This window comes from Pelodiscus sinensis, chromosome 1 (genome assembly GCF_052426305.1).
Source record: "Pelodiscus sinensis isolate ZL-2025 chromosome 1, ASM5242630v1, whole genome shotgun sequence".
Taxonomy (NCBI): domain Eukaryota; kingdom Metazoa; phylum Chordata; order Testudines; family Trionychidae; genus Pelodiscus; species Pelodiscus sinensis.
The window spans coordinates 214444100-214465887 of NC_143052.1; the positions used below are offsets into that span (position 1 = coordinate 214444100).

Consider the following 21788-nt stretch of genomic DNA (forward strand, 5'->3'; position numbering starts at 1 on the left):
CCCGATAGGCAGTCAAACTGCTGAAAACCATTTGGGTCTTATATTAAATATTAAATTAAAAGAGCCAGTGAGATATAGTTGAAAAAAATGTGATGTATTAACATGTGTGTTATAAAAGATACAGGAAGTAACTGTTCCACTCTACTTTAGAAAAGCTATGGACAAATTGGAGAGTCCACAGGAAAGCAACAAAAATGACAAAAGGTTTAGAAAAACTAACCTGTGAGGAAAAGTTGAAAAAATGGGGTATGAGTAGTCTTGAGAAAAGGCGACGGGGGGGGAGGCTGGGAGAGGGGAGAAATCAGCTAATAGTCTTCAAATACATTAAGGGATATTTCAAAGAGGATTGTGATTAATTGCTCTCCATGTCCACTGAAGGCAGGACAAGGAGTAAATTAGCTTAATCAGCATCAAGAGAGATTTGGGTTAGATATTAGAAAAAGCTTTCTAAGCACAGGGATAGTTAAGCACAGGAACAGGTTTCCAAGGCAGGTTATAGAATCCTTGTTACTGGAAGTTTATAAGATCAAATTAGATAAACACCTGTCAGGGATGTTCAAGATAAACTTGGTTGTACCACATAGGAAGCTGGTTTGATGACCTATTGAGGTCTCTTCCAGCCCTACATTTTTATGATTCTATTGCTGCTCATTCAAGTGTTTTGAAATCCTCAAACGGAAAGAGTGTAATTACAAATGCAGAGTATTATTCTGGATTTTAAATGATGGCATTACAGACAGTTGAAGATGGCCTATCTTTACTTCACACTTTTCCATTATGGCTTTTTATTTCTTTACTTTTTTGCAGCCTCCAGGAGAGTCTAGAAGACCTCTAATAATAATTTATATTATGTGATCCTCAAAGGTGAATCATGGAGCACTCAAAAAAGTCTGAACCCTCCTTGCATAAATTATACCACTTGGTTGATTATAAAGTAATTTTCCATTACAAGACTAGGTTCTACTGTGATATTCAATCTACTTCAAACAAGTATGCACTAGCCCAAAAGTAGCTATATGTTTAACAGTTAATACTTAAAATCGAAGTTCATTTGAACAGGGACCTTTTTTGTTCTGATTGGCACAACGTCTAGCACAATAGTCCATGGTTAGGTTACGTAGGTGTTATAATACAAATTAGTATGAACACTGTTCCTTTGTCAATCATGGAGCAGCCAAGAATTCTTTAATCAAATGCATCTCATCATTACTAATTAGCCAAAATGCTAAGGGTTTAATTTTCTTAAATTCTTTAAGTCCTACACAAAGCTTTTTCTACTAGTACCCATAGCAGGAGTCCAATACTTATGGTCTGACTAGGCAATGAAATATTTTGTGTTTTGTACCAAAAAGATATTTGTTTGATAATTTTTCTTGACAAATTTAAAACTGCATTTACATCCAACTGTATGAAAAGGCAAAGATACTATACCAAAAACTAATTAAAAGCCATTGGGGCAACTGCACAGCATTCTGCTACAATCTGGCACATGACTCATACATTAATAGCAATTTGTTTAATTCACTCACAGAGGAGGACAAGAAAGCGTGCAGCCAATAACAAAGTTGGTTACTTAGTGGTAACCTTCCAAGAAACAGCAATGTCATCTGCTACATGGGCTGCTGCCTCTTTACTTAGCCAGCCAAAAAACCATAAAACAGTACCTGGCAAGAACTCATGAAGCATGTATATAACAAAGGAACAGAAATAAATGGTGTTTTACAGAAGAACAACAAGTTCCAAGTGATCTTGGTTAGTCAAGAACCATATGTTTGGAAAATTGAGTGAGAATTTCTAATCAGTTGGAAAGTAATTGAATGATATGAACAAAAAAAAGTTCTCTAGCAGAGTTCTTTTTCTATGTTTTCACCCACAACAAAACACAATAAAAATAAACAGAAACTTCTATTTGAGCAAAAAACAGATTTGCCAAAAACATGGCCATGGCACATTTCTTGCCCATTTCACAAGAGAAGCTGGTCTGTTTTCTAACATGCCTGAAACAGACAAAACTCAGATGACATGTGATAATGTATCTCATGCTGGAGGATAGGGACTCACCAACACGTTTTTTCCCCTCCATTTCTTCCATCAGCTTACTCTGTATCTGACAACTCATTTCAATTTTTGAACGCATCATATTGCTCTGGACCTAGTTTCACTTCTAGGGTTAATTATAGCCATAACATCATAGAATGTTAGAATGGGGAGGGACATTGAGAGCAAGTCCAATCCCATGCACTCATGGCAGGAGCAAGCACCATTCAGATCATTCCAGAGAGATGTTCATCTACCCTACTCTTAAAAATCTCCAATGATGGAGATTCCACAACATTCCTAGCAAATTTATTCCAGGGATTAACCAGCTTGACAGAAAATTTTTCCTAATGTCTAACCTATGTCTCTCAAGCTGCAGTTAATGCCCATTGTTTCCTGTTCTATCATCAGAGATTAAGGAGAATAATTTTACTATCTCCTTCTTGTAACACCCTTTTAGGTACTTGAGTGCTGTTACAACCCCTCAGTTTTCTCCTTTACAGATTAAACAAACCCAGCTCTTTCAGTCTTCCCTTATAGGTCATGTTTTCTAGATCCTGAATCATTTTTGTTGCTCTTCTCTGGACCTTCTCCAATTTCTCCACCTCTTTCCTGAAATGTGGTGCTCAGAATTGGACACACTACTTCAGTTGAGGCCAAATTAGCAGAGAATAGAGCTGAGAATTACTTCTTGTGTCTTACTTACAACACCCCCGCTAATACATCCCAGAATGATGTTTGCTTTTTTTTTTTGCAACAATATCACGCTGTTCATTCATATTTAGCTTGTGATCCACTATGACCCCTAAATCCCTTTTTGAAGTACCGCCTCCTAGACAGTCACTTCCCATTCTGTATGCGTGAAACTGATTGTACCTTTTCAAGTGGAGTTCTCTGCATTTGTCCTTGTTGAATTTCATCCCATTTACCTCGGACCATTTCTCCAGATCATTTTGAATTATAATCCTATCCTCCACTTGTAAATTCTCCCTACTTGGTGTCATCCACAAACTTTATAAGCATGCTCTCTATGCCATTATCTAAACTGTTGATAAAGATATTGGATACATCTATATTTTCATCTAATTATTGTACTATTGCAGTTGTTTGGGATGCACCAAGATGTCCCAAATTATTAACTATCCTGCAATCCTTTAATCTACCAAAAGCACATATTATGGCCATTCTGCGCCTGCTAAGATTGCTTTTGAAGTGCTCCTTGCTCCTGTTAAGGATTCCAGTGGAAGGTGTTGTGAGCCATGGGAGTAAGAGGTAGGCTGGGTCCTACAGGATCACTATGGGGATGTCCACATCCCCTATTGCAGTGGTCCCCAATGTTTTGGGGCTGCCGGGCGCCTGGGGGCGGGGCCGCTCACGCACTGCGCGTTCAGGGGCAGGGCCGCTCACAGGCCACGTGACTGGGGGCGGGGCCTCCCATGCGCCACATGCCCGAGGCCAGCACCGGCATGTGTCGCGATCCCAGGCAGGGGCTGCCCAGGTTCCACGGGGCCGGGGCGAGGGCGGGCGGCGCACCCGGGGGCAGGGGTCAGGGTCGGCACACACAGCGCACCCGGGGGCAGGGCCAGCGGCACACCCGGGGCTGGCACCTGCCACACGGCCGGAGGCAGGGCCAGCCCAGATTGCTCCGCGGGTGCACGTAAAGGGCCCGGCAGGCGCCATGGCGCCTGCGGGCACCGGGTTGGGGACCACGGCCCTATTGGAATCTTCCAGTCTAGAAAGTTCCTGCGTGAAGCTTTCTGTAAAGGCCAATGTTACTGAAGATAATTGCACATCTTTCCTGACCACCCCATAAACTTGGTGGTGAAACAACCCCATTAATCTACCAATGCCTGCAACACCATAGAAAAATACTCCTTTAGGGCTGACATACTCTGTTGCAAAATGATCTCAGCCTAAAACTAGGTTATGCATGCCATCTATTGTTCTACTGCAGTTAGGGAATTCAATTGCCACAAAACCATCCAATATTTCCTGTTCATTGCACAGAGAAACAGTCCTTCACAGCAGGAGGAAGTCAAGGGCCCTGCACACTTTATTTCTATTTATTTTCTTTAAAGTATTTTTTACCCCACATCTCTATATAAAATATTCAAGGCAGGTTACAAAATTTGTAACACACAAATATAAGATACAAGACCCTCAAAATAGGGGACATAAAACCTACTAAGACACCTCAGGAGGAGGGACACACACACACAAACATCAATAAAAGCACAGGGGGTGGCTTTAGCCTGGCACAGAAACAGTGCCAGCATTGGCACCAGGTGAATGTCCCGAGGGAGAGAATTCCATAGCTTGGGGGCAAAGGCTGAGAAGGCCCTGTGCTGCATAGATGTTAACCTTATCTCCATAAGAGGGGGGAACACACAGATCGGAGCCTGCTCAGCTGACTTCAATCCCTGGACAGGTTCATATGAGAGGAGATGGTCCTTCAACTACCCTGGTTCAAACCCATTTAGGGCTTTATAAGTTATAACCAAGAACTTGAATTGTGCCCAGAAACATACCGGAATCCAGTGCAGCTGCGGAGCACCAGCATTATGTTCTCTGTATAATGAGTACTAGTTCAAACTTGAGCAGCCGCATTCTGGACCAGTTAAAGCTTCCAAAGACTCTTCAAAGACAGCCCCATGTAAAGCACACTGCAGTAGTTCAATCAGGATGTGACCAGAGCACGAATCACCGTAGTCAGGTCATTCTTATTCAGGAAGGGTCACAACGGGCAGATCAGCCAAAGCTGCCGAAAAGCACTACTGGCCACTAAGGAAATCTGGTTCTCAAATGTTAGCAAAGAGTCCAAGAGGACTCCCAAGCTATTCTTTCAGGGGAAATATGACCCTATCCAGAACAGGTAGCACACCATTCTTGGACAGATGACTTCCTGAGCCACGGGATCTTGGTCTTATCTGGATTCAGCTTCAGCTTATTGCGACCTTATCCAGTCCATCACTGCGTCCAGACACTGGTTCAGATTGGTCACTGCTGCACCTGAATTCGATGTTACAGAAACAGAGTTGGACATCATCTGCATATTGATGGTACCATACTCAAAATCTCCTTATGACCTCTCCCAGTGGTTTCATGTATATGTTAAACAGTATAGGGGACGAGATGGAACCTTACAGGATCCCACAGCACTTGCACCACTGCAATCCACACAAATAGATTTCCCAACTCCAAACTGATCTGTCAATAATTCAGTATGGAGTTTCCAGCTTCCACACAATAATGACCACTTTCTTTTCTACCATGAAGACAGTTCTTGTTTTGATGCCATTATGCCACAGAAAAAGAGAGAGCTCCACATACAGTTCCATGAAAGTGGCTGTGAGTATCTGTAAGTTCTGCATCTACTGCTCAATCTCTTATCTGAAAAATGGGGTTTCCCAAGTCCAGTAGTAACAGTCCAATGTGTACAACTGCTCTCTGAATGCCAACATCAATCTTGAATTTCTTTCCATAGCACACAGCAGGACAAGCATCACAGATTCCTGTTCAGATTTGTAGCTCCTAAAATACTGCAGGATCAGCCACATTATGTTCATAACGTTTCTGATGAGACTGGAGAGCAGTGGAGGAGCTATGCTTTCAGGCAGAGATAGTGATGAACAGTTTACAGGGAGTGCTGAAAAATGGCATGAAATATAATCAGAAGCCCATGGAATGATAGGATGGAGAAAGCTTCATCATGGGAGGCTGAGCACTGCAGCCTGTGATGCACTGCAATTTGTTCCCAGAGCTCCTAGCAACAGAAGGTAGTAAGTTGCACTGTGGGACAGACCATAGCATCTACTGTGTATGCACTATGCCGACATAAGGAGCAATGTGTAAACATGCACAAGTGATGTCATTAAGCAAATTTATGATTATTGACATAACTTACACAATTGACTTTACATAGTAGTGTACACGAGGCCTTGATGTGAAGAATGTATCAGAAAAAAAGAAACCACAAAAAACAAAAGCCTAGCTATTCACAGAATGTTATGTGCCACTTGGGGATAAAAAGTTAAACAAATAAAGCAGAGTCAATTGCCCAGTTAAGTTTGAGAGAAAGTGGCATCCCAACAGCTTAGCTTACTTCCTATGTGCTTCTGAATGAAGTTAAACACATAGTAATTGACTGGAAAATTGAGCCTAATGGTGTAAATCAGGAATAATTTCTCTGAAGGCAATGGAATTACACATTTATGCTTTTAATGTAAATTAAGAGAGCAATGAACTTCATCTGGGATAAGGGGATAACAACGTAGAAAGGGCTGTTAGAGAGAGCCTTACAAAAGCATTTTACTTGAAAGGAAAGCCCAGGAAACTGTCAAAATACTATCATTTTACCTATAAAGTAATAAAGTTACATCCGTCCATGCATATGGGTAGCACATCTGATTCTTAAGTTCAGGAAAATGATAATTTGAGACGTAAGCAACACTAATCAAGTTTACTTTCTGTCACTGTTGCCAAACAAAGGACATGAAAGCCATGGAACATATAGCAACATTGTGGGATTCTGTTCCAGGAATTCATGGAAAAAAGTTCCTACAGGGGGTTAACATGATCTATAGCAGACCACTGTCAAACCCCTAGTCAACCTTTTCTCAAGCATAGGAAAACATGAGTTACCTGTCCCAGGCATGCTGGGACTGAGACCTCTATACCAACTGCTATGAACCTTCAGAAAAACGAGTTACATACCTTCTCATAATTTGTTCTTCAAGATGTGTTGTGCATGTCTAATCCAATTACATGTGCGTGAGCACGCATGCACTGAGGCTGGAAGATTTTCCTTTGGCCGAGCCAATAGAGTCAGAGTTCCAATTGGAGTTGCGACTTCATGGTGTCCAATATAGCACCCTGCCATCCTGCCCTCTCCTCAGTTCCTTTTTGCTGGCTACTCTGACAGAGGGGATGGAGGATAAGTATTGGAATAGACATGAACACCACATGTAGGGCAGTTCCTAGGTCAGGGATCTTAGTTCCAACACTCTCCTGGCTGAAGTTATGGATACCAAGAAAGCCATCTTATAGGAGAGATATAATAGCAAACAATTTGCTAAGGGCTACGAGATGTTCCAGCCTGCTGTTACTGGCAGTAAAAAGGAACGGAGGAGGGGGAGGGTTGGTAGGACACTATACTGACTCCAGGAGGCATCCAGACTGACATTGCTTTGGGAAAATCTTTCAGCCACCATGCACGTGTGCTCGTGCACACATAGTTGGAATACACATGAACAAGAACTCAAAGAACTGGACTATTGTGCCTCCACTGCCACGGCCAACTGATGGAGCTTGACACCACTCTTTTCAGCTCAATGCATGTATTTTATAAGGACTTGCATGAGGTGACATCAATGAAGACTGTCTTTTCATGACTGGCGAGAAGGCAGGAGACCTCTCCCTGCCCAAAGAGATAGATCAGCAACCTGCTAGCCACCACAACAACCTGAGGCAAGTAAGACTTTCCCACTAACGAGAGGCTACAAATAGCTGCAGCACCTGGAACAAATGGCTAGGCAAGCCCTAGTAAACTGCGCTAGTGGGGCAATGCCCCAACCTGAAGAAACTCTTAGAAAGTAGCCCAGAGAAGTGACTCTTGACTCCCTACTGGGAAGGAACACCACCTGTCCTATTTAGTGGCTGAGCTACACAGGACCATGAACTGAGACCTGATAGAAAGAGAGGGCCTGGGCACTTGAACCTGGCCTTACAGATCTAGCCACTAGCTACCCAGCCACAAAAGACTATCATACTATGGAAAAAAAGATATTCTTCAAAGTCAAAACATGCCAGCTAACGCTGAAAACTAACTACACTATCAACAACAAATAAACTATTTTAAAAGGTAAAAAGCCATAAATTTTCCAACGAGGCAGCCACCAGGCCCAGTGACAGTCAATAATAAGTTCTTACTAACTATTAACAGCTGTCAGAAGTAACAGTGGTAAATGGACCTGTGGACATACATGAAAACTGGGGATATGGATAAAGCACAATGCTGTTCAGAAAAGTACAGATGTTGTGGACTTCATGCAATGCTCAAAGAAGATAGACATGCTTTTATTGTATTGCTTTCTATGAATGAATGGAAACACTTGGAAGACGCATAACAGGAATGCTGTCTATATGCACAAAACAGGCCACTGGCATCTTCTGGCCACAAAGTGTGCTCCATTGGTCCTGGGAAGGTCTTCATACAGCAAGGCACAACACAGGGGCCCTATAGCCACTCATTTTTCAAGCTACTGGTACATCAGCACAATGGGCATGGCCAAGACACCCAAACGCTATGCTGATCATCAGCAACTGCATGGTTGTGTAAGCTAGAGTAATTCTTGGAGTGCTCTAAAGAAGACACAGGTGGAGACAGCCCTTTAATTACCAGCAGCAGAATTAGGTCACTGCAACACTGAGCTTTACACTACGCCATTGAGCACAAGTATGCAATCCCACATGTGCTCCCCCCAGTTTGGTCACACTGAAGGATTCTGGCTGCATCACTTTACTTAATTCCTAATAGAATATTTTAAACCTGAAATGGTTTCTTTAACAAAAAACAGAGATGGGGATACAATTTCATCCTATAGCCCCTAAAATTGACGATCTGGGGTTATATTACAGAACTAGCATGCAAACTTATGCTATATATTAGAAGGCCTTGTTACCTAGTCTTTCAATCAGCTTCCGTACCTAGTGACTAGAAGATAGCTAACATGACACCAATATTTTAAAGAGGCTCTAGAGGCGATCCTGGCAATTACAGTCTGGTAAGTCTAAAGTCTGTACTGGGCAAATTAGTTGAAAGTATAGTGAAGAATAAAATTGTCAGTCACATAGATGAACATAATTTGTTGGGGGAAGTCAACATGGTTTCTGTAAAGGGAAATCATGACTTACTAATCTACAACAGTTCCTTGAGGGGGGTCAACAAGCGTGAACAAGGGGGATCAAGTGGATATGATAGGTTTAGATTTCCAGAAAGCCTTTGACAAGGTCCCTCACCAAAGGCTCGTAAGTAAAATAAGTTGTCATGGGATAAGAGGGAAGGTCCTTTCATTGATTGAGAACTGGTTAAAAGACAGAAAACAAAGGGTAGGAATAAATGGTAGGTTTTCTGAGTGGAGAGGGGTAACTAGTGGGGTCACCCAAGGGTCTGTCCTGGGACCAATACTATTCAACCTATTTATAAATGATCTAGAGGAAGGGGTCAACAGTGAGGTGGCAAAATTTGCAGATGATACTAAACTGCTCAAGACAGTTAAGACCAAAGCAGACTGTGCAGAGCTTCAAAAAGATCTCACCAAACTAAGTGATTGGGAAACAACATGGCAGATGAAATTTAAGGTGGATAAATGTAAAGTAATGCACATTGGAAAAAATAATTCCAAGTACATATGTAAGCAGGGTCAGGATAAGCTCTACCCTGACATCTGGTGGTGAATTGTGACAAGTGGTGCAAAAGTCTTCAGGGGCTGATCTCATTTACATAGGCACACCAACCCCGCCTAGTATGTGCTCACAGTAGCCCAAACAGTCACTTTGGCCACTGTGGGATCCCCAGTCTCTCTGTTATTGAGGCAGGGGGGGATAAAGTGTTGTTACCTTGATTATGTGAATCAAGGACAATGGAATAGTGGAACTGTTCATGACAGAGGGATTTGCCATAAACTAAGTAGCACTCGCTGGACAAGGGGCATGGGTTCCAAACCCAGTCAAGTTGAGAGAGGCTGTGGACAGGTCTTTGTACCTGGTGGTGGAGCCCCGTCTGAGGGCCTAAACAACACTGATTGCACCCCCTCCTCTCTCCACTGTGGAATATCAGAGCTAATTTGGATTCCATTAGGAGTCTAGTTGAGAGCTGCTGAGCTGACTTCACTGTGGGCCAATGGAGCACTAGCACTGAGGCTCTCTATTATGAGCTGAAATCACTGGTGCTGAGGGGAGCCTGGCACTATATTGCTGAGCTACTAGCAGAGCAGCTTGCAGGGACGACAGGTGGGCACAGACAGCCAGCAGAGCGGCTGGCGGGGACGACCGGCAGGCAGCCAGTGGAGCAGCTGCAGGAGCAACCAGCTGGCGGCCAAGGGTGTGGACCGAGACAGCTGGTGGAGCAGGGCAGTTCGTGGGATGGCTCAGGGGACTCACGGGACAGCAGGTGGAATGTGGCGGAGTGACTCATGTTGACAGCGGCAGCAGAACCCTACGGAGAGGCAAAGCCATCGGCGGACCACGTAAGGTTTATCAACCCCCACCTCCCTCCAGGTTGGGATGGTAAAACCCTGCCGGGTGAACTTTTGAATCCTGGGGTGGCACTGACCCGGGGCAGAGACTTTTGGGGTGTCAGACTTTGGGTGATCTTTGGGTTGCTGGACGCAAGAGACTCTTAGGGTGTTGAACTTTTGGGGACTTTGGGTGATTCGCGGCTGGGGGGGTGAATCTTTGCTCATGTTTGGTCTATGAATCTGGTTGTGTTTTCCCAATTTAATGCGGAGGTCAGTTACTTCATGTTATTAAAGATTTGCTGCTATACCGAGGTTCTGTGCTTGCGAGAGGGGAAGAATTGTCTCTTTGAGGTGCCCAGGGGTGTATAAGATTTCCCAGGTCACTGGGTGGGGCTCGAGCCAGTGTTGTATTACCTTGTTGGGAGGAGACGCCTAGATACTGAACCTGGCCCTTGCTGCTATTAACTTGGCCTGGCAGAAGGGTTACACATACACAATATGATGGGGACTAATTTAGCTATAACTACTCAAGAGAGAGATCTTGGAGTCATTATGGATAGTTCTCTGAAAACGTCCACTCAGTGTGCAGCGGCAGTCAAAAAAGCAAACAGAACATTACTAATCATTAGAAAAGGGATAGAGAATAAGACATAGAATAACTTATTGCCTCTATATAAAACCATGGTATGTCCACATCTTGAATGCTGCGTACAGATGTGGTCGCCCCAACTCAAAAAAAAAATATTAGCATTGGAAAGGGTTCAGAAAAGGGCAACAAAAATATTTAGGGGGTTTGGAATAGGTGCCAGATGAAGAGAGATTAAAAAGACTTGGACTGATCATCTTAGAAAATAGGAGACTAAGGTAAATATGATAGAAGTCTATAAAATCATGACTGGTGTGGAAAAAGTGAATAAAGAAAAGTTACGTACTTATTCCCACAATGTAAGAACTAGGGGTCACCAAATGAAATTAATAGGCAGCAGGTTTAATACAAACAGAATGAAGTTTTTCTTCACACAGCGCATGGTCAGCCAGAACATGCAGTCAAGGCTAGAACTTTAACAGGGTTCAAAAAGGAGCTAGATAGATTCATGGAGGTTAGGTCCATCAATGGCTATTAGCCAGGATGGGTAGGAATGGTGTCCCTAGCTTCTGTCTGGAAATGGGTGACAGAAGAGGGATCACGTGAGGATTACCTGTTGTGAGTTCCCTCCCTCCCTTTGTGGCATCTGGTACTGGCCACTGTCGATAGACAAGATACTGGGCTAGATGGACCTTTGGTCTGACCCAGTATGGCTGTACCTATGTTCTTAAGGACTGGCAAGTGACTCTTTGGAATAAAATACCTATATCTTTTGGCCTTTTGTGAGAAGAGGAACTCCTCACAAGGGACAGAATAAGGCCATGTGGGCCCCATCAGTTAAGTAGGCTGCAAGCAGGGGAGATTTAGGTTGGAGGCACCTAATTAAGGACACTGTCCAGGAACACACAGAGCCTGTATAAAGCCAGGTTGCAAAGAAGGCGGCTTCAGCTGGGAAAGGCGAGCCAGGTATGTAGTCCAGAGAAACAGCAGGAAGAAGTGGGTCTGCGGCTGCTTGTTATAGAGTCTCTGGGCCAGAACCCAGTGTAGAGAGTGGGTGTGGGTTCTCCTACCAGCCACTGGGGAGTGGCAAGGGTGTTGGAGGCGCCGGCCACACCGCAGGTCTGGCAAGCCCGAATACCCTGGAAGTGGAGGACTTCAATGATCTGGCCAGAGGGCCAAACCACAGAGAGGAAGATGAAGACCAAGAAGTGAGAAGGGCTGCCGAGTGAGACTATTCAAGAAAAAAACACAGATGGGAGAGTGAAAGGTGTCAGAGCTACTCTCTAGGATGGCCAGCAGGAGGCACTGCTCCCAGTGAGTGAACACAATGACAGCTTTATTTAGACAGCTTCTTGTCTTGAAAGTATAGAGATGATGTAAATAAAATTTGACTCCTCATATCTCCTTCAAAATCCAAAATGCCTTTGACGTATTTCTCTGAATTAATTTCTCTGGAAGGATAAACATATTCCTGTAAATCAGTTTGTCACCCTGCAACAGTGTCTGTTGGGCCTTAATGATAAAATTCTTCTTGGGATATAATTAGAAGAGTAACTGCTAATCTGGATTCATTTCAACTATTGCTGTTTTTGGCCAACCAAAGTGACAGCTGCTACTCAACATCGTCACATCATAAGATCCTTTTGCAGATTGCATCTGATTGTTTCCAAAATTCTGGGGAGTCTTCTATCCTTCAGTGGGGAAAACCCAATTGATTTTTGCGGTAAATGAACAACTCTAATGAGCATTCATTTGGTTCTCCAGCATTGACGAGCATTGTGACATCAAAGTTAACTCAGCCAGCTCTTCCCCCATCCCTTCAGTTCATTTGGATAAATCAATCCCATTGGTTGGAGAGACTGATTCAGGTTAGGACTTGGGGTGCTTTGCAAGAGTTGGGGACATGGAAGAGAGTTTCAGAACTCAAATAGCAGGAGTTGCTTCAGCTCAGGAGTTACAGTGGCTCAGGAGCAGTGAGGCTAGAGTTGGAAGTTATGGTTCCATCCACACTATACCTGGCTCAGGCAAGATGATTTATCCTTGTCCAGTCAAACTGTTTCTAGCTCAACTAAACAGTGCCCATTTGGTGCTATAGACACATATTATGCCACTCCAAACTGGGCACAAAGGGAGAGATGATCAAGGCAGGAAGCAGGGTTAGGATAAAATAAGAGTAACTGAAGGGAGGCAGTAATGACTGTCAGTTACCGATGGCATGACTTATGTGAAAAAAGATGGAACAGAAAAGAAGAGGAGCATCTTAGATGACTTAATATTCAGATTTTGATTTAGTGGCAGTATCCTGTAAGATTGCTATAGATTCAGGGATAAAGACTGTTTTTGCCCTTCCAACCACCTGTCAGCTGGCATAAATACACTACAAGATGCATGATCTTCTAGTGCAACAGTGGGCAAAAGGGCCTCTGCGGGCCAGATCCGGCCGGCCAAGCAAGTTGTTCCGGCTCACAGAGGCCTCACTGCTCCCCCCGCCCGCAGGCCAAATAGGGCCTGGAGGCAGGGAAAATGCGCAAAATCTCCTCCTGCCCTGCCAGTAGAAAGTGACGCTTCTAAGCACCGTGTACTCCTTGCAGGGCGGGAGCAGACTTTGCATGCTTCCTGCCCAGGCCAATCCGGGTTTCTGGGTGGAAGGAGCGCATGAAGTCTCCTCGTACCCTGCAAGGGGCTCGGCACTTAAAGTGAACTGCCAACTGCTGCTCAGCTGGCAGTTGATCCTAAGCACGGCACTCCCTTACAGGGAGGCGGCAGGGAGCAAGAGACTTCACATGCTCCCCCTCCCCAGGCCCTTATTGACCTGGGGGCACCTGTTCAAAACAGCTTGTAGCTCTTTCAGGGTGGGGGCAAAGACTTTGCATGCTTCCCCACCCCCAGACCAATCAGGGTCTGTCTGTGGGGGAGCACAGAAGTATACCGGCCCCGCCCTTTCCGCCTGAGGCCCTGCCTCTTCTGGGCCAGCAAGGGCCACTTAAATTTCTAAAGTGGCCTCCACTCAAAAATTATTGCCAACCCCTGCTCTAGTGACTACTGGCACAGCTAATCGTTGTGATCCCAAACACACAAAGAAAAGACAAGAGTGGGAGATATAGATTTTTCCAAAGATCAGAGAATTTTAATATATTTCTAGATATTGACAAAGCAGGCACGACTGGATTTAAGAAAATTCTTCTTTCCTTATACACACTCATTCTGTAGTCATACTTTCTCTCCTTAATCTTACTGGCTCACTCAGATTATTTAATTTAAATCCAACAAGTCATTCTAGTTGAAACATTACCCCTTTTGGAAGTAAAAATCATCTGCTTATTCAGGCCTTCTATTATTGAGATATTTGACATCCCTTTGGCAGGACGTCTCCTATCTGGAATTCCTCTCTTTCAATCTGTACTTGGCTGAGACTTTGGTTTGTAAGAGTGTATTTGCCATATTTGGAGGGAGAATTATACCTGTCAACTTTGGTTTATTTCTATAAATTGTATCCAGGTATGGGCTTATAATAATATAACAATCAAGGCTTCACTCTGCATATTGAACCACTGTGTCTCTAAAGATAAATAATTGAATTCCTGCATTCTGGTTCTTAGGAATAAATTACTAATTCCAGGAAGGAAAGGAAAATTGCATTTGCAGAGGTATCATTACTGGGAAGGAAGATAAACTTCTGACACTGATACGATTTCCAATCTATGCCCAAGAGATTCCTTTACTGAATCCTAAGAATGTTGCAGATCACTACTGAGTTTTCATTGGCTCAACTGCATTGGGAAGCTTACCCAGCCCCTGCCAGTATTATATTTCACTTTGGCCACTAGCATCAGTCCATCATTTTCAGCAACACTAAATCTGCCCATTACAATTTTAAGCTATATAAGAGGAAAATGAAAATTATTAATTTAAAATATCAGATAAACAGTGCAACGTCACATCTATCAGTGAAATGAAACAGTCATAACCATGGCATAATGGGAGCTTTTTATCACAAGCCAATATGCATGCCTCTTATTGAGCTAGCCTACATGACATACAGACTTAAAAACTACTAAAACATTATTCATTTTGGATAAGCCATTTCTATGCCAACCACACTACGTGAGATGGCCTAGTATATAAAGTGTTTGAATTCACAAAGTGCAATATAAGGATATGAACTGCATGGGAAAATGTGGGACATCTGCTCTCCATCCATAGTTCCAAATTTCACTCACTCATAAAAATAAACATTTAAATCAACACTAATCAGCAGTGAAGTACAGGTTAGACTTCCCTGGTTTGGCACCCATGAGACCTGACAAGTCCCAAACAAGGTAATTTGCCAGACCAGGGAAGCAGAATTTTTGCCATTCAGAGAACTCTTCTAAAATTTGGTATTTTGTATCAATATCTTTTTGTACTACCAGAAACTTTTACATATTTTTATTCCCAATATTATAATACGTAGTCAAGATAGCTAATTTATAAATAGTAATTTCATAATATTCTTCAAGTGCTGTAACACTAAAGTAAACTAAGCATCCCAAGTTGAATTTAGACATCTGAAACTAAAATTAGGAAGTAGGCATTACACACACTACAATTTTTAAAAACATAGATTTTTTTGAGTAAAGACAAGAGATACCAAGGAATTGGAACACATTTTTACTTCTTGGACAAGTTTCTCTTAACTTCCTCAATCTTGGTCCTTCCACTCCTTCACATCACATCCCATCCCATAAAAGCATATAATGCTAACCAGATTGCAAAATTGGAATTCATGCAAGAAGCCAAATTTAAATGGACCTCACTTATATTTTTGACAGTCCTCAAATACAGGAAATCATGTCCAAAAGCAGAGCAACTAGGATGGAGAATGAACAACCCCAACACACATTCAAGTCCACAAAAATGATCCATTTTATTTCAGATGCAGTGAATTAATTTCAAATACCTCAAAACTGTTGTTTCTCTTTTTCATTTGTCCTTTACTAGACTAAAGCAAATAGTCTTTTACTGCAGTTAGTTTATCAAACAGTAGCCATGGAAATTCCATGTATCAGTCCTGAACAACTTGCTTCCGTTACAGAAACAACCAGAATCATCATATTGGCAAGCTATGATTAATTTCAAAACATTCTACAGGTTGAACTTTTATAATCTGGCATCTTTGGGACCAGACTGGTGCCAAACCAGAGAATTTTCCAAACCACAGGAGGTCAATATTATCTTGCAGCATTACCAATGCTGCTTACTGGGCTCTTAGAAGACATTTAGGGGTAAATTAGAGCTAAACAGCAGCACAGAACACCAAGAGCCAGGAATAGTAGCTGTAAACAAACTTTATGGGTCCATGGGAAACCTGGCCACATGCATAAGTGGACATCCGGCTAACTAAAATTATACCAGACTATGGATGTTGCCGGACCAGAGAATGCTGGATGAGAGAGGTTCAACCTGTACTAGAGGCTATGGCTGTGAATCATTTGACAATGTTTCCATTTATCCAGCTCTCGATTTTAATTCCCAGGATTACAGCTGAGGCATGCCCAGACTAGTAACCCAGAATAGGTTATCCAAATTTCTGCATTATAATATATAAAAAATAAGTTCTATTTTTTATTATCTCTTATCCCAATATAGTCCAATCAAAACTCTGAACCAACAGACTGTAGGTCAAGGTCTACCCCGAAAAAAGCAGCATAACGTATGTCTAATACACATTAGCAACCCAGGTCTTATTACCCATGTTTAAAATTTAATTCTTCGTCTCATCCATGGATCAACATTTATATACAACTAACGGGAGTTACCCGGCGTTGCTCAGAAACGTGGAGGAACAAAATTTAGAAAAACAGTAGTTCATTATCATTTTTTGAATAGTAGAAAAGTTGCACTGAGTTCTATAGGGATTAAAATAAATAAAGTATAAAACAACCAATTTTACATGTTATCAAACTTTATTGTAAACTATATTTTCGGTTTCATTATTCTTAACAAATATGTACAATTTTTTTCCACTTCCAACTCTTGAACACGCAACATAGAGGTGTCCATGTGAAAAACAAGATGTCTCCAAATCAATTCCAACTATTTTAAGTGACTGTCCTTGCGCTTAGTCAGTATACATCATTGAAATATAAGTTGACAGTTGATATAACTGAGGTGAGGAGCCTGAGGGGAGGGAGAGGGAAGGAAGCCGCACGCCTGCCGCCGGTGCCCGAGCCCACCCTCCGCTTCCTTGTCCCTTCACCGGCCTTAGTGAGTGACTAGCCCCACCGCTTCCCCAGGGAACCCACTTCTCCCCATACTGCCAAGCTCCGTGCAGCCCCGGGGAGAGGCGGTCTCTCATCTCTTTCCTCCCACCGTCCCTTAAAACCTTCTCCGGGGTGACAGGTTATCCCTCCGCCGTCCTTAGTGAGCGACTGTCCCCGCCACTTCTCCCAGGAAGCCGCTTCTCCCCACACTACCAAGCTCTGTGCAGCCCTGGGGAGAGGCATCGGTCTCTCATCTCTTCCCTCCCACAGTACCTTAAAACCTTCTCCCATGCAAAGTTTGGTTGTGGTAGCTCTTATAGTGTCCAAGTTATTAGCGCACAAACGAACAAACAAACATTCTCCTTTATATATTCGATTTAAAGCACTCTATTTACCTTGTGTCTGCATTTAAGTACAACCCCATAGGCTCCTGGAACACAAATGGAAAAAACAAACAGATTAATTACTATGCTGTGGGAAAAGTAAGTAAAATACTCTATATTTCACATTTGCCTAACGTGTATTACAGATGCACTGTTCCTTATACTATTTTCTTACACTTATAGCTAAAATGTTTTGTTGCATTTTTGTGTCGCAAAATTTAAAAATGAAGCTGCTGGTAAGTATATGATTTTGAAATTCTTCTGTGAATTCTTTATTTTTATAAATATGAATATGCAAGACTATCTGAAAATCTGTATATTCTGGTAAGAGTTACTAGTGTAGACAGTAACATTACACATTACATTATTTTTTTTAAAAACAAGAACAGAAAAAAAAAAGTGTCATTTCATGTACATTCTGGTAATTCTGCTTTGATTACTTTTAAGGCATCTCTTGTGACTTATCTACACATAAAATGCTAAGCAGCATAGCTATAGTGGCATTCTCCCATTGGTACAGGTATCTACCTCCTCAAGACACAGCAGATAGGTTGACAGAAGAATTCTTCTGTTGACCTAGCACTGCCTGCCTACACAGGGACTTAGGTCAGCTTAACTTCACCACTAACGATCTGGATTTTTCCCACCCCAATACGTAAGAGTTCAGTTGGATTTAGAATGGTAAAATAATTGTTTCACTTCTTTAGGACATCCTGCCATCTTAAAATTAAGACAATGACTTTATTACTTAATATGTTAACTTGTATATGCAAATAATATTTTGTCTAGCTCGATAATGTCCATAATTAAGCATAGAATAATATTTGTAATAAAAATATATGCATTGTAAAAATGAATAAATCATATTTTTTCAATTCACCTCATACAAACAAGTACAGCAGTGCATCTCTTTATTATGAAAGTACAACTTACCAATGTAGATTTTTTTTGGTTACATAGCTGCATTCGGAAACAAAACAATGTATAACTTTCACCATTTACAAGTCCACTGAGCCCTACTACTTATTTAGGCAATCACTTAGAGAAACAAGTTATATTTTTATGGGAAATAATGCTGCCCGCTTCTTATTTACAATGTCACCAGAAAATGAAAACAGGTGTTCACATGGCACTTTTGTAACTGGCATTGCAAGGTATTTGAATGCCAGATGTGCTAACTATTTGTATGCCCCTTCATGCTTTGACCACCATTCAAGAGGACTTACTTCAATGCTGATGACCTTTGTTAAAAAATAATGCAGTAATTAAATTTGTGACCAAATTTCTTGGGGGAGAATTGAATGTCTCCTGTTGTTTTACCCAAACTCTGTCATATATTTCATATTATTGCAGTCTCAGACAATGACCCAGCACATGTTCGTTTTAAGAATGCTTTCACTATAGATTTCACAAAAGCCACATTTCTAAAGAGAGCTACAGCACTTGATCCAAGGTTTAAGAATCTGATGTGCCTTCCAAACTTAAAGGGATGAAGTGAGGAACGTTCTTTGAGAAGTCTTAACAGAGCAACACTCCAGTGTGGAAACTATAGAACATAAACCACCAGAAAAGAAAAATCAACCTTTTACTGATCTGCATCTGAGTCAGATGCAGAAAATGAAAATGCGTAAGTCCACACTGCTTTGGACCATTATCAAATAGAACTAGTCATCAGCATGGGCGTACATCCGTTGGAATGGTGGCTGAAGCATGAAGGGACATATGACTCCTCAGCACATCTTGCATGTAAATATCTTGATGCCAGCTTCAACAATGCCATGTGAACACCCGTTCTCACTTTCAGGTGACATTGTAAACAAGAAACAGGCAGCGTTATTTCCTGCAAATGTAAAACTTTTCTGTCTAAGTAATTCATCTGAGACTTGTAGGCTCTCAAGTTTTACATTGTTTTGTTTTTGAATGCAAGGGTTTTTTTGTACACAACTCTACATTTGTAAGATCAATTTTTTATGTTGGAGAAATTATACCATAGTACTTGTAATGGAAGAAATGAAAACTACTATTTCTTTTGTTTTACAGTCAAATATTTGTAATTAAAATATGAAGTGAGCAATGTACATTTTGTATTCTGTGTTGTAATTGAAATCAATATATTGGATAATGTAGAAAACATTTAAATAAATAGTATTCCAGTACTGTTTAACAGTACTACTCCTGAACACTGTCTTAGTTCTAATTCCTATTTAATTAAGATGATCTGACTTACCTTCACCTACAACCCCAAGGATCTCAAATTTATTCATCACATTACCAATGTTAAGAATCTTCATGAAGACAAATTCCTCTTGTGATGAGAGCCACAGAGCATGGCACAGAGAAGAATATCTAAAGGGTCTATAGCAGGCAAAAGTGAAGACTTCTGATAGAAGAAATCCACATTGATTGACTGGACTTCTCACATACTTGTCCTAATTTCTAGGCATTAAATAGCTTCCTGGAAAGAAATGAATGATAAAATTAGCATCAGCAGATCTTGCTTTACAGCATTCAAAGAAAAACAATGGCATATATTCACAATATTTACTGTCAGCACTATGGAATTTGAGAAGGAAAATTACCTCACCCCTTTCTGGGTTTTACGGTCAATAGAACTCTGCAGCATGCATAAAGTCAGTCAGCATAGGTGACTACATATCTGATATATGGCACAGTAGGTTTTATAACCCCAGAAGCAGGACATCATTTAAAGTAAGGAAACAGCTTATATAAGAAATGTTTCCTGCTGGTATACAAGAAAAATTGGCAGTGATCTACCACAGCAGGTAGTTGAACACATACTTATAAATACTAGCTTTCTCTCTTGCATTTATGATGGCAGCTAATTATAGAAAAAAATGGATTGTAATTAGTTAGTTTATTCTACACTCAATCTATGCTAGTTCCTCTTTTTCTATCTTTTATTACACCTGGAAACATTTCTAACACTTTTCATAGTTAACACTATAAGGAGCCTGTTTAAAAAGGATATGCTGAATAATATTTTATGAAACATTGTAAGTTTCACACAAATTAAGCATACTTAGTACCATACGATACAAATACTCTTTTAAAGCTCTCTCTATAGCAAAGTTACACATTTTCAGACAATACATGTAGTAATTACAGAAATGTGATGAATGCAAAGAAAGCAGGTTTTTACTCCAGGCAAAGTTTGTCATCTATGGTTTTAGTAGAAAAATAAGTGTACTAAGATTTATTTTGCCACTGTATATGCTGGTTTTAATCAATACTTACATCACCTATTCAATTTTAAAATGGAGAGAAATAAACCACTAATGAATTCTCTGTAAAAGGGAACAGTTTCTTGTATCTCAGGGCCCTATGAATAGGACTACCTATGGAAAACTAGCTTGCAGGGTGGCAATGAATCCATATCACTAAACCAATTCATGGTACCAATATCGATGACCTAACTATCCTGGATTCTGCACATACAGAAATATAAAGTTGCATCTCTATTTTAGTGTTGCCAGTGGATGTTGTGAAGAGCACTGCTCTGAGCCAAACATAATACGAAGGAGAGGTAGGAGAGACAGGAAAAAACACATCAAATGGCTTGAAAGAAACTTGTTCGCAGAGAAACAAAGGCTACATAAAAGATAATAAAATACATTATCGCAGAATCAAGTTTTTGTTCAAGTGACTATAAATATAAAAAATGTTTGCCTAAATTAATCGTCTATAGGGGAAAACAATTTAAAAGTTATTCTTCCATTACTGAAATATTTTCATAGTTATTTAAGATGGACAGAAAAAAACATTGTCTTTATCTGAGTGTTAAAGAGCTGGCATTTCTTTCCATACTAAACATGCACTCTTCATCTTTCCCTTTCACACTCTTCCCCCTCATAGGTGTGTGGGTTTTCTCTCCCCTGCCTTCTTACAGAGCCTTCAATCTTTAAGGTAACAGTAATAAACCAATTACAAAAACTAAATAAATACATCTGATCTGTTAGCCCCTGCACTACAGTCTATAGTGAGCTGTGTTTGTCCACCCCATTGTGGCATTGGCCAGTACTACACTGTAACTTACCCATATGAACTCCCTGAGTACAAAGTAAAAAGCTCCTACTTTTCATTAATGTAGTCCTTTTTGAAAAGACATACATTAAGACAAACTAAGAATCTTAGAGTCTGGGCTCATAGTCACACTCCCATATTCCTAAAAATGGGGCCATGAGAAAAATCCTCTTGAAAGTGCAGTAGACAGAGGCACAGATAATCATTACAAGATCCAAACCTAGAATCTAGGAATATAACAGAGCAGAGTGCTTCTGTCCAC

At 41.3% G+C, this 21788-nt stretch overlaps 1 protein-coding gene across 5 annotated transcripts in view; it reads right to left on the reverse strand.

Moving 5' to 3' along the window:
* CDKL5 (cyclin dependent kinase like 5) overlaps positions 1-21788 on the reverse strand; it is a 162745-nt gene that overhangs the window by 86200 nt on the left and 54757 nt on the right. For all 5 annotated transcript variants that reach the window (XM_075913845.2, XM_075913853.2, XM_075913860.2 and 2 more), the window contains 2 exons: positions 19713-19940; positions 17498-17532 (listed from right to left, as the gene is read on the reverse strand). In XM_075913845.2, the coding sequence (XP_075769960.1) occupies positions 17498-17532; positions 19713-19776 (99 nt within the window). In that variant the 5' untranslated portion in view covers positions 19777-19940. The remainder of the gene's footprint in view (positions 1-17497; positions 17533-19712; positions 19941-21788) is intronic.